Raw genomic sequence first — 17,822 nt, 5'->3', positions numbered from 1 at the left:
TAACAGAACCATGGCCACATGCCTACACAACTTCAAGTTGATCTGAAACAAATCAGAACTGACTGTTTAGGATTGTTTTTGCATAGAAATGTGGCTATTTATATTTTAATAATATATATGATGAGGTACTTGTCATCATAAATATTACTTGGTTTGGTGTTTTCTAAATAAAAACGTCATGATAAGATATATTTCACACAAACTTTTTAATTTGTTTACATTTTATTACCACCAGCTGACTTTGATACCACTTAGTAGGTTGTTCAGATTGAGTGAAGCATGGATGCAGCCCTGCTTATGTTGCAGGTACTGTGTGCACACCTGTCAGTGGAGTTGTTCTGGAAGCTACACTTCCACCTGTCAGACATGCTGTCACCTCAATCCAAAAAGAAGAGATGGACAGAGCTGCTCCAAAAATACAACTGCTTGCTTCTGGCCAACAGTGGGCCAAGATAACGCAGAGTAAACCTGCCAATAGCCAGAGAAGCCCTTGATTGCTTTACTGACGCAATACTCAGCCAAAAAAGACCAAAGGATCCTATGGGTGCACTTGTTATGCTTCTTAGAATGTATCAGACACAGATAGGCCCCTGTCAGACTTAAGACTAACAAAACCAAACAAACAATATGACACATCTGAGATGATCAGCAATTTAATGGAGTTTTTAATCAATAAACTTTTGAGTTAGCATGCTTTTGGGACTAAATGAGGTCAAGAGTTGCAAGTTTTGTCTGTTGGACCCTTACTGTCATCTTTCTCTCTGATTTTTGGACTACTATTTGACAGAGAAGGCAGGCAGCACAAACCATAAGTTTGATTTTTTTCCTATGTTTTCCTCACACTAAAATGCTAGTTTCTTGGGGTGGGAGAAAAAAATCGATACAGCATAGTATCGTGATATTTTGTCTGGTGATATATCATATCGTCTCATCCACCAAGTATCTATTTTTTTCAAATTAACTGCTAATATGAACTGAAGTTTATAATAACGGAAAAATAAAATCAATTGTGTAAGACAATTGTTTGTCCAGTGAGGTAAGCAGAGGTGGCGGTCATAGAGTAGGAGAAAATTAGTACAACAAACATGGCAGCACCAGAGGAAGGACATTAGGAATACAAGCAGGGCACGAAATGGATGGACATGAAACATGAGGTTTGCAAGAAGTGCTACATGAAAATAAAACACTGCTGAAATACGACATTCATGATGGCAAGACTAATGCTAAATCAGCTAAAAAGTTTAAAAATGGTGTAGATCTCAATATATTGCAATATATGGTATCGCAATTCTATCTGTTTTGCAAAATGTTTAAAAATCGCAATATCGAATCGTGACCCAAATATTGTGATAATATCCTATCGTGGGGCCACTAGTGATTCCCACCCCTACTAGTTTCTGTTTCTGTGTATCTGTGAGCCATTACTGCTGGACTTTGCAAAAATCTTGAGATTTTTCTCTGTGTAATGCGTGACAAAGTTTACTCAGTATTTCTACTTTGAATGACTGTTTTAACTTCTTAAATTCCAAACGGCCAGATTACAGGCAGTGCAGAAGAGAGGGTTAAGTTAATTATGTGTTCACAGGGTCCATAGTAGTTCAGGGCCCCAGGCAACCACCTACCTTTGCATAATGGTAAAGTCTGCCTCTGTTTGAAAGCAAAGGCTGTCTTTTCTTACATATTGTGGGGAAGTGAGCATATGTGTTACACAGAGGAAGTAACGTGGAGCATGGGGAGGGGGCAAACTGAAGCAACATGTGCAGTATGTATTTCTGATTTTTAAGGCACCAGTTTCAAGCCAGTACACCAAATAAGTCTTCTGAGAGTTATAAAGGACAAACGGAGCAACAGCATGGTGTGCAAGTCAAGACAAACACATAGACAGACAGACAGACGGACAGACATGCGCCCATTATCGTAGTAAGATGACAGAAGTTCTCTTCCATCATTTTTTAAACATATGCTTTACTAAAGAAGAATTCTGTCTAAAACATCTTGTCCTTTATGGTCCATTTTAAACTTTGATATGTTGATTTTACATTCAGTCAGTATATTGGCTCTATTGGGTTTAGTTTCCTATTAGTCCATGATACGTTTATCAGTTTGGATGTGTAGGCAATAATGCCAAAAGCATGTTAAGACTTTTTTTTTCATGGAATTTCGCTGCCTCAGTAGTTGGTCATTAGATTTAAGTGAGATAAAGGAGCACCTGGCTTTTAATCAAGTCTCAGTTTCAATAACAATTTCCATGAAAACAAGTTAAACGATCTCAGTGTTAGTTCATGCAGGACACGGTAGTCTTACGCCCACCTGTGATCAGCTAACAGTCAGATGATCCCAATTATCACCTTCCATCCCCCACAGCCAATCACAACTCTTTCTCTCAACACAGTGGTGTATTTAAATATGATGTACTTCTCACTAATCCCTGCTTGCATTAATGCTGATGCACCATACTGCTGCTACTGCTGCCAAAGCTAGACCTCCTCCACCCCAGCCTCCTCCTTTATAGCATAAAGCTTGTTGCACCCTCTTATTGAGAGTGTTGCTATTATGGTTTAGTTGCTTTTAAACTAATTTTATTGTATTCAGTACATGTTGTCATGAATGTCTCTATCCATATAGGAGTTTCTAGCTATGCACTCCCTGGAAAGTCAAAGCATGTTGCTTGGCTAACCCAGGGAGCATCTTTTGTGCAGAGCCTTTGCCACTAAGTAAAACTGTATATTCACTTTTCACTAAAATGGTTAAATGTATGACGAGAATGTTCTTGACTGAACTGAGGTTAAATCATTCCATGTTACTAGTAGCTGATGCTGATGAGAATGTAGTGAAAAACATTTTCCTATAAGTGTGCTTAAGTAAAAGTTCAGTTACTGATTTTAAAAACCACACCTGGTAATTGGTGCATTGCATTCAGATATCAGGTAGCAGTAGTGAAGCTTGACATTTCCCTGGAGGACTAATGTTTTGGTCAGATGTGATCTCTGTATGATGCTGTTACATGCTGTAGTCCTTATATCATCCCTTAGGCTCGGATCCATGTAACACTCGCTGGAAGGAAATGGACATGACAGAGGTGATAGTCTCACCGTCTGCAAGGTCACAGCGTGCTGCGATGTTCTGAGGAGAAAGTGTTGCTGCCTCTCGCCAACACTGACAGGCTGTGTATCAGCTACATACCAGACCTTTTCAGTGTGACAAAGCAGACTCTGTATGGTGCCGACAAGGTGTAGACATTAGCATTTTAAGGTCAGAGAGGTGACGCAGAGGATGGAGAGACTTTCTCTTTGCACCTCTGTGTCTTCTCTGCAGTCAAACCTTTAACCTGAGGTATATTTTTCCTCCACATTTCCTCTCGGTACTCATTTTCCTCTCGACAAGCTCCTTCTTCACCTCCTCCCTCTTTAATATGTCACTCCTCTGGTGGGATCGGTGGGATGTTATTGCTTTCAGCAGGCCAGAATGTGTTTGGAGCTGGTGCTTTGAATTTATCTCAGCCATATGGTCTTGTTTTGTTAGCTTTATTTATTCAAACAGAAACACAAACACAGACGCGTTTATGTGGGGGAAATATTCTTCTCTGTAAATAAAGATGTGATACACAGTTGTTTGAATGTATCTTTCTTTGAAATGAGCAATTTCCCTCTTTTTTTGAGTTAAAAACAGAATCTATTATCTTAGAAATAGTGTGATTTAACAACCTTTATACATCATGTTGTTGATTGTGTTTCCCCCTCGGACTTGTTCCTTTTATGATGTGACAGCGTTTTTTATGGACCTTGGCTTCACCCTCTGTGTATTTCTGTCGGTGTGTGTGTGTGCTTGTAGTCTGTTTGTGTGGGTGTGTAATATAAGGCTGACTCTGCAACGCTGTTCTAGTATGTTCTGTTTAAGCTCGAGTAACCTCTCTTTAGTGACATCAGAGTGAGAGACAGCTGCTCCCGCAAAGGCTCACGGGTATGGGCGAGCTCTCTGTATCGAAATGCCCTCATACAGCTCAAATTTATATTTAATAAGTTGCGAAATGTTCTGCAGAGTCACTTGAATTTCGTGTGTTGACATCTAATGGGTGAGTTTGTGGGACCGTCTGCAAAATCACAGCTGTCCAATTAGCTCTAATTTTATTAAAGTTACTAATCACAGTGGAATGATTTGTTGCCATAGAAGTCACTTGTCTTCTTTCATTCTGAACATTTTTGTTTCATAAGTTTTATTACTGAAAGAACATCACTAAACATGCCATGAAAGAAATGAGAACAAAGGAAGATGACACTGTAGTATCTTTATAGTTTTAGCACAGTTCGAAAAAAATGTAATGAGTATACAGGTGCATCTCAAAAAATTAAAAACTTCCATTTGGATTCATTGAATACAAAGTGACGCATTTAAAGGCTGTTTTACTGTTGATGATTTAAACATAAAGAAGAAGTGAAACATCCTTATATTTTAGAGCAGTGATCATCAACTGGCAGCCACATCAGGCCCACCACAGCATCCCATCCGGCCCCCAGAAGATTTTTAAAATCAGTAAATGTGCGGAGGATAAATATGTTGTTGTATTCAGGGTGTGGTATTTAAAAAATCCCACTAGCCTTTAAATATTGGCTTAATGTTTGATCCATTTTACAGAAATCCACCCATCAGTCATTTTTAGTGAATATGATGCATGAGAAAGTTATACTCATGAAATCATCCTTGATCAAAGCAGCTGTTTTCCATGTCAACTTTCCACTTTAGTCACTTTAAGAGTTCCACCACAATAGACTGGTTTCCGGACCGTTTCCTCACCAATCACAAAACAGCATTCTAGCATCAAACCCAAAGATGACAACATGCCAGCCCCATGAATATATAGCACAAATATCACAATCCCCCCCTAGTGGCAGCTGCATTTTAGGCCGCTGGCATTGATCTCACAGCCAAATGCAAAAACTTATTTACATTTTTGGAGGAAAAAAATAATTAAACAATTATCTGTTGATTGGGCCAAAATAGTTAGTTAAATTTAGTTTTGGGAAGGCCTTGCCCATTCATTGTCTTCAAGTAAAAACTGGTCCTTGTACAAATGTAGTTTACGACCCATGTTTTAAAGTCTAGACACATCATTACAAGTGAAATATTTCCATAACTCCATGTGAAAGTTAAGCAGGCTTTCATGTGTTTTCCACTGAGGAGATGCTTCTGTGTAGCCACTCTGCCATAAGCCCAGTTCTTTGAAGAGTCCTGGTTGTGCCAAACTTCTTCCATTTGAGAACTATGGAGACCACTGTGCTCCTGAGGACCTTCAATACAACAGAATTTATTTTGTAGCCTTCCCGAGATCTGTGCCTTGCTACAAACCTGTCTCTGAGCTCTGCAGAAAGTTCCTTTGACCTCATGGTTTGGCTTTTGCTCTGATATGCATTGTCAGCTATGAGGCCTTCTGTAGAGAGGTGTGTGCCTTACCAAATCATGTCCAATCAATTCAAATGAACACAGGTGGACTTCAGTCAAGGTGTACATGCTGTAGATGCTTGCTGAACTGGTGACTGATAGATACTGTGGAAACCTGCAAAAGTATTAGAGGCAAAATCAGTGTTACAGTTCAGTGAATGACCCTGTACACTGGTGAGTGTAAGTTAAGTCCATTCACGGTTGCATGGGTACTAGATATGATTTTAATCAAATTTATCTTGTGAATATATTTTGACATTTTGATGTAAAAAGTGTTTGCCAGGATACTGCGTGTTTTCAGCAGCTGCTGTAATGATGACTAGGGATCTACGTAGTTAAACCATAGACTGTAGAAAGAATTGGACAAACCCTGTGTGACATCAGCCACCTGCTTACAATAGGTGGACTCAAACAGCTCCTGAAGCCAATTCGTGTTGGCTTCCATCTTGAAATCGCGGCCTCAACTGAACTTGGGATCAACCTTACGGCCCGCCCACTAAGCACAACTTCCTGTCAGCTAGCTATCTAGCATTCTGGTTGACAGAAACGTAGACTCTGCCAGTCGAGCTATCTGTCAGTCAAATGAGACGTGCCATCAGTCCACAGTGAAGTTTTAAATATAATGTAAACTATTGTGCTACAAAAAATTCACCCCCTGTACAGTCAGAGCACATGAAGATATTAGCTAATGAGACACGTTTGGTTTTTTGAACCAGGCTGTAAACCAGTTTATTTCTAGTTTAAATACAGTCTGTTTAACAGGTGTCCACTTCCACATTGGCTTCATTTTTCAGGACCGGAGGTTGCCGCTTTAGTTAAACAGTTAGATTAATTTATCAAGTTAGCCGTCACAAGGTTTTCAGAGTTGGTTAAACTAATTATCTATCATTATTCATAAACACAGGCTTAGAATGCAAGTGTAATGTTCTTTTCTACTTTAATAAAATCTCCCGCCAAGCTGCTGTAGCTTCAGTTAATTGCTGATGTGTTCCTGTCAGAGCTTTCCCCTAGCCCTTCGCTGGGAGTAAATATAAGAAGTTTAAGAGTTAGTGTGAGGTAGGAATAGCGTGGTATGACATCTTTCTGAAGTAAAAAAATGGAAATAAAGTGGTATGTAGGTTGTAGAGGGTTGAACTCACATGTAACTACTCAACCGAAGTGATAAGAAGCCACATATCAAAGCATGACATTAATCTGCAAAGACGAATGAAGGCTGGGGGCGCTAGCTGCTAATGTTAGCCATGCTTCCCAGGGTATATCAGGCTCACATCATACCTGCTGACACAACAACCCTGTAATGAATGAGACTGTTTTCTAGGTATTTTCTCCTCTTTAGACTAGTCAGTAAAACGTGGTTTAAATAAGTGTTTAGCCAAATGGGGAAAGAGACGCCTGGGAACATCCTAATGATGTCATCTATGAACGCAGTTGACTCAAGATTATTGCTTGTGAAATCAAAATACCAGGACTGTTTTTAGGGAGTGCAGACAGGGCAGATGGTGTGTTCTTTACTGGTCAACGGTCACCTTAGCTGATCCAAAGTCACTGTTGATTGTTGATATTTCTTTTGAGGTAGTTCTGATCCCAGAATTAGGGCATATTTACCTTCCTGTCCATTTATAGTTCGTAAACCATAAGTCAGGTGGTTGTATATGGCTGAAGCTGTCCTGTGGGCCCACTAGAGGTATCTACCAGTAACACACATTGCATAAAGGCTGGTGTGAAACAGTACTATGTACGCATATACTAATACTCATGATGCAGCCAAACGCCTATGATAAATGGCATAGGGTTGAATGGCAAAGTCATAGGTGGCAGATCAAGTCAAGTAGCTTACTCATGCTGAAGAAAAAGGCGCTTTTTTTACACTTTCTATGAAAAAGACTCTTAAAGACTGAACAGACTGAAATTTGAACATTTAATGAAAGTAGAAATTGATTTTTTTGGTAAATAAACAAAAAGAACAAAAAAGGTTTACCTATGTGCAGAATATGTACATGATATCTGCTTTGTCCATGGAGTTGCCAAAATAAAACCAAACTCAAAAGTTTCATTCATGAGCTTTAATTCTGTCATTGAGCATAACAAGTTTAGATCATTCCTTGGAAAAGTTGTATATTTGCCAGTTTTGCAAATCCCAATAACAAGTGACATCTGACCTCTTTCTTCCAGATGACTCCGGGGACGAGGAGCCTACATCTCAGTCAGACCGCAGCGAGCTTCAGGGCACCCTCAAGATACTCGTCAGCAAGCTTGATGACCTCAGCACATGTAATGACCTAATCGCCAAGCATGGGGCCGCCCTGCAGCGCTCTCTGAGCGAGCTTGAGGGTCTGAAAGTCCCTGTGGAGGGAGGGGAGAAGATCAAGGCAGTGAATGAGAGAGCCACCCTCTTCCGCATCACTTCCAATGCTATGATCAATGTAAGTAACTGAGACAGACCAGGGCACAAGATGCAGCAACGACAGAGAAGGACCTGAGTCCTACAGGCTTCAACATGATCAATGTGACACAAGTACCAGTCACCTGGTGTCACAGTGTAGCATGTGAGCAGGAACAAAAGCACTGTCGGCTGCAGGATGAGAGTAGTTCCCATACCTTACTAGATCCTGTCAAAATAAAAGTTAAAAAACTGTCTCAGAATATTAAGCTGGTTGTCATAACAGAGGTGATTTTCTTCTCCTGGTTGCAGTTTGATAAAACTTTTGTCAAAATTCAGACTTTGCTGAAAAAAAAGGTTTTCTTCATAAGTTTGTTCAAACAAAGTGATTTAGTTTGCCAAGAGACCTTTAATAAGTAGGGTACAACATCACTTGGACTTGTCAGCAAGGCAGTTATCAAAAAAGCAGTAAACTCTGGTGCCAAAAAAATGAAGCCTAGGCAGTTCCTCAAGTGTCCACTTGAAGTTAGCCCCAAAAGCAAAGAAATATCTACTAGGACCCTTATTAGGGTCTGCATTCACTGCAGCATGTTCTGTGCTTGAAGCACCCACAACCTCAGCTGTAGAGCGCTTCATACTGGCATTTACTGCAAAAAAAAATGACAGTGACAGTTGGTTCCTATGTAGATAAAAACTACTTGCACAATATTTCTCTTTTAAAGAAAATATCATGAAAACAATCTAAATTTTGTCTTGATAGAAGCAGCAGCTCTACACCTGTAAATTCTACTCCTGCTCCTCATTTTTATTCTAACTGACCAGCAAGGGAGAAGTGACATTGACAAGACTGACCCTATTTTCAACAAGGACCCTGAAAGTGCAACAATAAAAAGCAGCTAATGCCAAGGGCATTTTTGTGCTGAATGCTGACATCACTGCACTATTTGGTTTTGATAGAAAAGTTGGGCCCAGAGATAAATGGTGGCTGTGGGCACAGGCTCTTTAAAATTTCAGGTTTTTTTTAAAGATATTCTGGGGGATGTTTTTTTCCTTTATTGAGGGGGGGGACGTTGAATAGAGTTGAAAATAGTGATGACAGAGTGGGGGAAAGACGTGGGAAAGAGGCCACAGGTCAGACTTGAACGCGACACATCAGGTCATGTACACCCGTAAATGTCAATTTTGACTGAAGAAATAAACATGTTTACAGCCTGATGCAGAAAATGCCCTATGGCTTATTTCTTCAATCTGAGGGTTTTTTAAATGATTATTCTTTTGGATCAGATTAAAACTAAGAGTGATGCTGTTTTACTTAAGCTAAATCCATTAGTGGACCTTTATCTGTCAGCCTGCATTAAATCTACCTGTTTGTATATTTCTTATCATGAGTCTGGTTCTAGTTGAGATCGCTGCCTGTAATGATACTAAATATTGCCAGTGCTGAGCTTGTGGTGAATAATGTCGGTTTAGACCTGCCCTCTTTGTCAAGTGTCTTGAGATAACTTTGGTATGAATTGGGGCTAAACAAACAAAGATTGATTGATTGATTGATTGATTGATTGATTGATTGATTCATTGATTCATTGATTTTTAATTTCACTGGCTGTGTAGTAAACAGACAGATAAAACACACAGATGAATGTGCATAAAACAAATGATCTAGTTAGTGGAGATATACAGACTCACACAGAGCAGCAGCCATATAGGAAAAAGCTTTTCGCTGCTTCCTCAACTTCCAGTGAAGTTGAGGAAGTAGTCATGGGGGAGTCAAATGAATGATTACGTAGGCAAAAGATAATAATCTGTTTTTGCTCTTTACTTCTCCACTATGATGTGTAGCTTGCAGGACTGTTTGAAAAAATAAACAATATCACACTCAAAGCTGTAGTTGTTTTAACATCTAGTTTACAAATGGTTAGCCTACTTAGCCTTGCAGTATTGTTCTTTCCTGTCAAAATGCTTTTACCTAATTTTTTCAACAGAGCAGTGAAAAATACTCCCAAGGAGCAATGCAACATGTGTCTGTACAGTAAGAATAACTGAATGACACAATGTGATGATTCATTCATTACACTTGTTTAATTATGTGAACACATTTATTAACGAACTGAAAAATCCATTAAGCCTATTAACTTGTCTGTCCTCAGAGGACAAAGGAGTGTTAAAGAAGAGTTCTGTGGCTCTGAGTGCAAACTAAAGAGGAGTAAAGTGGTCAGATGTGGGACTGGTGTTATGTTCCTACTGACTTTAATCCTGAGATCCCTCTGTGACAGCAGCACTAGTCTTCCGGCCTGCAAAAACCTCTCTTTTTATAAGATTTATTTTAGGGATTATTATGCCTTTATCTAGAGAGAACAGCGGATAGAGTCAGAAACAACAAGGACTATTTCTGTGAAGACGAAAGAACACTCCAAGCAACTGAGAGAACAGGTTATTGAGAAGTATAAGTCAGGTGATGGGAACAAAAAATACTGCAAGGCATTGAACATCCCCCAGAGTTGAGTTAAGTTAAATTTACCAACAAGAAACTGAAGGAATATGGCACATGTGTGAATCGGCCTGGATCAGGCCGTCCTCACAAACTGAGTGACCATGCAAAAAGGTCTAGTGAGAGAGTCCACCAAGGCACCTATGACTACTCTGAAGGAGTTACAAGCTTCAGCAGCTGAGATGGAGAGACTCTGCATATAACAACTGTTGTGCAGGTTCTTCACCGGTCAGAGTTCACCAAAAGGCATGTAGGAGACTCCATGTTCAATATAGTTCTTCAGTCTGATGAGACCAAAATGGTGCTTTTGATCATCAGCCAAGGCACTATATTTGGTGGACGCCAACCACTGCACATCACCACAAACACACCATCCCCACTATGAAGCACAGTGGTCACAGCATCATGATGTTGGGATGCCTCTTGGCAGCCGGCCCTTGAAGGCTTGTCAGGCTAGAGGGTGAAATATAGGCAAATTCCAGAAAACAATCTTATTCAGTCTGCAAGAGAACTATGGCTTGGGAGAATATTTATTTTCTAGCAAGACAATGACTTGAAGCATACAGCAACGGCTACACAGAAATGGTTTACAGACAACTAGGAAAATGTTTGGGAGTGGATTGAGCAGTTTGTCAAAGAAGAATGGAGTAAAATTGCAGTGTCCTGATGTGCAAGCCTGATTGAGACCTATCCATGCAGATTCAGTGCTGTAATTGCAGCCAAAGGTGCGTCTACTGAATACTGACCTGAGGGGGGGGGTCAATATTTATGGACTCACTAATTTTACATGACATATTTTTGTTTAGGTAACAATACTGTGTGGAACATTTTGGAGATTTTTTGTCCAAAAATGAATAATATAATGACCAAAACATCCCAAACATCCAAGGGGCTGAATGCTTTTTATTGGCACTGTGCATGGGGCAGGACTTGAGCATTAATGTACCATTATGTTGCCTATTTTTAGGCTAAATAGCTTTTATCCTGCTGGGTTTCAGCATTGATTTCAACATTGGAGTTTTATTTTCCAAGTAACAGGACTCACTACACAGTTTGGAAGTTCTGCCATGACTTTTAGGCTGAAGGGTAGAATGCTGATCCACAGCAGCAGAAGCAGCAGATACAGAACTAGATGATATGACAGGTTTTTTTTTTTTTTTCCATTTTAAGCTGACAGTCAGAGGTGCTGCATTTCAGTTTGATCTGATTCACAGTGCTGTGTGCTCAATACTTATTGGCTGGCAATTTAATTGGTCCACAAAAGAACACTATCACCATCACTTAATGACAACCGGTTTGTAATAACTGGTTCTTGATCAATTTGGACATCTCTAGTGAGGCACACAGGCACAGCTCAACCTGAATCAATAACAGAGTGACATTTTTCAGATGAAAAAACCGTAGGAGTAGCAACAGAAAAAATCCCTCTAAAAACACGTCACCCATTATCACTTTTGCAGCTGTATTTAACAAGACAACAACAAACTCAAGCAGGCTTTGAGTTCCCACTTCTGTATGTGTTGTATCTGTTTACCAGCGTCATCCTCTACTGTATCTGGCCCTGTTCCACTCTCCTCAATGCTACATACCATTGGCTTTACAGTATATTAGTAACGGCTGAGAGTTCAGGGAGGGTTGAGGTCCTGAAGGAGTGATACTGGATATGATATCAGGTCGGTGGGGGCAGACAGGAATAGCCCCTGCTCCCCCCTTCTCATTCCGTGGACCCTCCCCTCACAGTGGGGAATGTCAGAGCTTTCTGGACTCACAGTTAGACAGACCTGCTCTGACTAAAGCCAGACAATCACACCAGGTTTGCCTTTCTCTGTTTTTCTCGACGGCTTTGTAGACAGCATTGTTTTTCTGTCATTGGTGTAGTGCATGCCTGCTTAATATCTGGCTGTTGGTGTCAAAATCCTTTCAGAAGGGGTAAATCTGTGAGAACTTTGACCTTAAGATCATGTTTGAAATAAAGCAGAGGAAAAGGATAATCTCCAGAATGCTTAAGCATGTGGTAACAACGGCTGAGATGAGAAAGTGAAACGAGATTATGCTTTAATTATGTAACAAGGCCTTCGCTCAAGATAATAAGCCCCTATTTCTCTCTGTCATCCATTTATTTTTCCTATAATTGGTACTGGAAATTTAAAAGTACTGGACAAGCAATAAAATTGACTCTTTTGGATTGCCTTACTCATTAAAAAGCCATTTAGTTTGTCAAGGACGTGTTTCTAATGAGGAAAAGTGCTGCCACAAACTCCCTGTAATGACTTTTGTTCTTTTTAAAGGTTCTCCTTAAGCAGAAGGTGAGAGTCAGTATTTGGATTTTTGGAGCTATGTTTTTGTGGCTATGGAAACATTTATGTACTTTAACACATGGAGTTTGAGTGATTTATGTCAGAAGAATGCATAATGGCAGGCACAACTGCAGTCTCTCTGTGATCTGACCCTGGTACTGGAGAGGGTTGCTCTAGTTCATTTCATGATGATGTAACTTCTCAAGTGAGTAATTTAATCCAGGCTTCTTCCCCTTTGTGTTTGCATGTATTTACATACATACCGCTCAGCATATTCCCCTTTTTATTTTTTCTTTCTCTACCTTGTCTTCGTACCTTTTCATTGATAAATTATTAAGAAAGATGCACTGCCTTGGTGCTACTTGTATGTTTTTTCATTCATATCAAATTGGATAAGTCAGACTTCTTAAACTTAGGCGTAAGTCCTAGGCGTCCATCCTAAAAGGTGTAAAAACGTTTTTCAACGGTCCCCTTTTTTTTCTTGCTAAGTGAAGCTAGTTGTGTTCCTGTAGAGGAAACCTTTTTGGTCAGAGAATCATGTGGATTTTTGAATGTGATTTTTTGATCCAGCCAGATATCAGGATCTCAGTATTCAGGAACTGTTGTGGTCGTGATAGTTAAGCCATGTTAATGAATAACACGCTTTTGGTTTTGTTTCCTTTAAGAAGTAGTTTCAGATTAATCAAAGCATACTGTAATTTGTCAAAAGCTTGCTGAAGTGTTTGGTTGGCTGTATGAACAGTGTTATAGCAATACAGGACTGTATCATTGGCTGAGCAACATAGGTGTTACAACTTGTTATAGCAGATATAATACTGTAATACGCTCACTGGCCACTTATTAGGTACACCTGTTTAATGCTATTCACACAAATAGCTAATCAGCTAATCATTACAGCAACTCAATGCATTTAGACCTGTAGATGTGGTCAAGACCACTTACTGAAGTTCAAACCAGACGGGGTGTTCTGAGTATTTCAGAAACTGCTGATCCAATGTGATTTTCACACAGAACCATCTAGGTTTACAGAGAATGGTCCAAAAAAGGGAAAATATCCAGTGAGTAGCAGTTGTGTGGATGAAAATGCATGGTTGAGGTCAGAGGCAAATGGGCAGACTGGTTCAAGATGATAAAAAGGCAACAGTAACTAAAATAACTGCTCATTACAACCAAGGTATGCAGAATACCATCTCTGAATGCACAATACATTGAACCTTGAAGCAGATGGGCTGCAGTGGCAGAAGACCACACTGGTAGCCACTTCTATCAGCTAAGAACACAAAACTGAGGCTACAATTCACCTGGGCTCTCCAAAATTGGACAAAAGAAGATTTAGAAACATTGCCCGGTCTGGATGGTCTTGATTTCAGCTGCGACATTCAGATGGTAGGGTCAGAATTTGGCATAAACAACATGACAGCATGGATCCATCCTACCTTGTATCAACAGTTCAGGCTGGTGGTGGTATAATCTTGTAGGTGATATCTTCATGGCACACTTTGGGCCCCTTAACCCCATATTGAGCATTTACTATAGCCTACCTGAGTATTGTTGCAGACCATGTCCATTCCTTTATGACCACAGTGTACCCATCTTCTGATGGCTGCTTCCACTGAGATAATGCACCACAGAGCTCAGATCATCTCAAACTAGTTTCTTGAACATGACAATGAGTTCACTGTACTCCAATGGCCTCTGCAGTCACCACATCAACACCTTGTTGAAACTATGCCTCAAAGAACTACGGCAGTTCTGACAGCAAAAGAGGGTCCAACCCAGAACTAGCAAGGTGTACCTAATGTATTGGCCAGTGTGTATACTGTTTATTGTAAATAAAACAAGACCTAGTATTGAACCTTGTGGGACCCTTCTTTGGTAATGGCAAATATACAAAACTATGAATACCTAAAACCAGGTGTTGCTGTCTCTATGACAGGTAATCTAAATACATATTTAGCATCAGAATTTTTTACTATAACATGCATTCTCCGAAGTGTGCCAGGATGTTCTCAACTTGTCATTGTGATGGTTACTCAACTTTTACTTCTGCATGCTCATTCACTTTATTTAGCCTCTGTCAACTCTGTTTTACCCGGTCGGAAGTCACATGCAGTCTGTGTTTCTACTGGAGACTCAGCACAAAAAAAAAAAGTGGAACCATCGTATTTTTTGAGTGAGTGTTGAGTTTCATATCATGATTCTTCCTGAGGAAGTAGCTCAATGTCATCTGTCCTGCTAACAGTTAAAGGTGAGCCTCAGACACTGGTGTTTAGACATTTGAAGCAAAACGTGAAGGTAAGAGACTGGTTGGTTGTGTATGTCAGATTAGTTGGGATTTTCATTCACAGGAAATTAGTCTTGTCATGTTGAGCCATGTGCATGTGATCTTGAATGGTATAGATGAATTGTATTTTGTAATTAACATTTAATGAAATGGTACTCTTACCTATATATATATATGTGCCTATATATGAAATGTGCCAATAAACAATGTTCAGTATTACCAATATAACCATATGAAGTGTTATTAACAAAAGTCAAAGAGGCACATTACTTAGACTTACTGGTTTATTTATATCTGCTGTTCTTTAAAAACAGTTGCACACATTACCTGCCTTAACAACATTTTTCTTCTAGAATCCAAAACTAGTTTAAATAACTTTGTTTATCACTATTAAACTGACAACAGTAGTGTTACAGTAGTGAGCCCTAAAACCTGGAAGTGTATTAGCATTTTAACACTTCTGGTTCCATCATCCGGCATTTTTGAATGGCATCTGAAAGTGCCAACATCTTACAAAAGGCAGCTGCTAACAAGCGACTGACTTAAGCTGGCCACACAGTATGTAATTTTGTACATGTTAAACAATTTTAGAAACATTGGAGACCATAGATTTCCATTTTATAAGCCTCTGAATGCACACACTCTGTGACTCGGCCAGGCTGGGACCAATCACCTGCCGTTTGTAGTAACAATTTCACTGTGAAGATAATCCACAGATGAGAGCTCACAGAAACTTGTGTGATCAAATGTGTCTGGAAAAAAAAAAGAACACAGAGGTCGATCAAAATCTGTAGCAGACTGTCTTGCACATGTTACAGCTGCAGCAAAAAATCACAAAAACGTGGAAAGGAATGAGATCAAGGTATGGCTGTGGGATTTTGTGAGCTGTAAAACTATGAAGTATCTGGTTGGTTCCACTATCTGCTCTCGCTCTCATTGGTTGTTGTAGATAATCCATCTGTGGTAGGCTCTAATGTGGTAGGGAGCAGTAAAATACTATTTTGATGCCACACACTTGAGGATTATTTGGACAATTTATCATTTGCAAAAGCCTTGAATCAGGATATTCTCCCAGATTGTCTGGTGGGCAAATCTGGCCCTAAAGTCAAGCTTAAAACAGTGTGAGGACAGCTTTAGACTGCGGACATTAAAGATCATAGTCAAACTCATCTACTAGAAAATTAGCGCGACCATGACCACTAACTTGATCAGGTCATCCTAAGGAGAAAGTCTTTAAAGAAGAGATAAGAGCATGAAATAAAAGTTGGGAGCATAGTAGTGGTGATGTTGGAGTTATGTGACTGTAGTGTAATTCTTTTATAGATTAAATGTAGCTTTCTGCTTTTGACTGATTTTGGTCAGTGTAACCTGTATGATGCTAGATTCTCAGTTGGCATAAGAGATACATCTTGTCATCCTTGTAGTACTATATTAATGATGGTAGTCATACTTAGACATCCATCCAACAGGTTAAAAACACACCCAGCAAAAAATTATTGCTCATTTACATCAAGTAATTTTCCTTATTAACTGCAATAAGTTCAGACTTTTGTGACGTGTGGGAGGCCGTATCATGATTACAATGAAGTCTTGTTTAATTGTAATTTTATTCCTGGCTACCATTACACCATGAAGGCAAAAGAACACTCCAAGCAACTCAAAGAAAATGTTATTGAAAAGTGTAAGTCAGGGGGTAGATAAAAAAATCCAAGGAACTGAACATTCCTGGTGTTCGGTTAAATACATCAAAAGAAATAGAAGGAATATGGCACATGTGAACATCTGCTCAGATCTGGCCATCCCCATCCTCACTACTCTGAAGGAATTAAAAGATTCAGCAGCTGAGATGGGGGAGACCTCAGGACTGAACCAGTCAAAGCTTTGTTTGCCAAAAGGCATGTGGGAGACTCCATGTTCAAGTGGAAGAAAGTTCTTTGATGAGACCAAAATGGTGCTTTTTGGCCATAAGATAGGGTGGTATTTTTGTGTTGGACACCAAACCCTGAATATCACCACAAACACACCATCCCCCACTGTGAAGCATGGTGGTGGCAGCTTCATGCTGTGGGGATGATTCTTGGCAGCTAGGCCTCAAAGACTTGTAAAGGTATAGGATAAAATGAATCCAGCAAGTTATGTACTTTGTAGAAATCTGTTTTCAGTCATTCAGTTTTTTTTTCACCAAACAGCAAAATTATATGAACCATGATTGATTTATAAATCAATAAAAAGGTAAAACATCGAAGAGGGTGAATTCATTTTATAGGCACTGTATGTTCACCATGTAAAAAATACTTAAAAGTCAAGCAGAAGACAATATCCATAATGGGGGTCAACAAATTATTAAATATTAAATATTTGCCTTGCTGATTATCAGGGACAGTGTTTGTAATTTGGTCATTTGTATAAATCAGCATTTTATTTCAGCCATTGCTCATACTCTCTATTTGGTAATTGTCATATTCATCTTTAGTGATAAATAAGTCTGGTTTTTAGAACAGGTTGACATCCTTTCATATAAAGTCTAACACTGAAATGACTTACACTTACTAATACCTTATTTTACTGTGAATGCATATCAGCTCCAAATATCAGTTGTTGGTCAAATGAGCAATTAATAATCATTATTGGTATGAGCACAGAAAAATCAAGGTTGGTTGACCTCTCACCCACTTATATTGTCATGTGATTTTAGGGTTAAGTTCTTAAATTTCACAAAAAAATACCTAAAGGGAAACTTAGTGTGATTTTTAATGTGAGGAGAAAAAAGATGAACTTAGATTTGGACAGAGGCTTAAAGCACTTCATGAAGGGAGTTAGGCCTCACCACATCCTTGTTTTTCTTCCTGCTGCCTTAGACTGATACTGCACAGAAAATGGAGATTATTTGACCTATGCAACATGGAAGTCCTTCAGCTGACTCTAAGCAGCTCTGAG

At 39.4% G+C, this 17,822-nt stretch overlaps 1 protein-coding gene across 1 annotated transcript in view; it reads left to right on the top strand.

Moving 5' to 3' along the window:
• Window positions 1-17,822, top strand: part of osbp2b (oxysterol binding protein 2b) — a 119,825-nt gene that overhangs the window by 68,172 nt on the left and 33,831 nt on the right. Inside the window, exon 3 of the mRNA XM_041787132.1 lies at window positions 7,609-7,859. Coding sequence (XP_041643066.1) covers window positions 7,609-7,859 — 251 coding nt within the window. The remainder of the gene's footprint in view (window positions 1-7,608; window positions 7,860-17,822) is intronic.

This window comes from Cheilinus undulatus, linkage group 5 (genome assembly GCF_018320785.1).
Source record: "Cheilinus undulatus linkage group 5, ASM1832078v1, whole genome shotgun sequence".
NCBI classification, from domain to species: Eukaryota; Metazoa; Chordata; class Actinopteri; order Labriformes; family Labridae; genus Cheilinus; species Cheilinus undulatus.
Note: the sequence above shows the minus strand (reverse complement) of the source record. Positions and strands in the feature narration are given on the sequence as shown.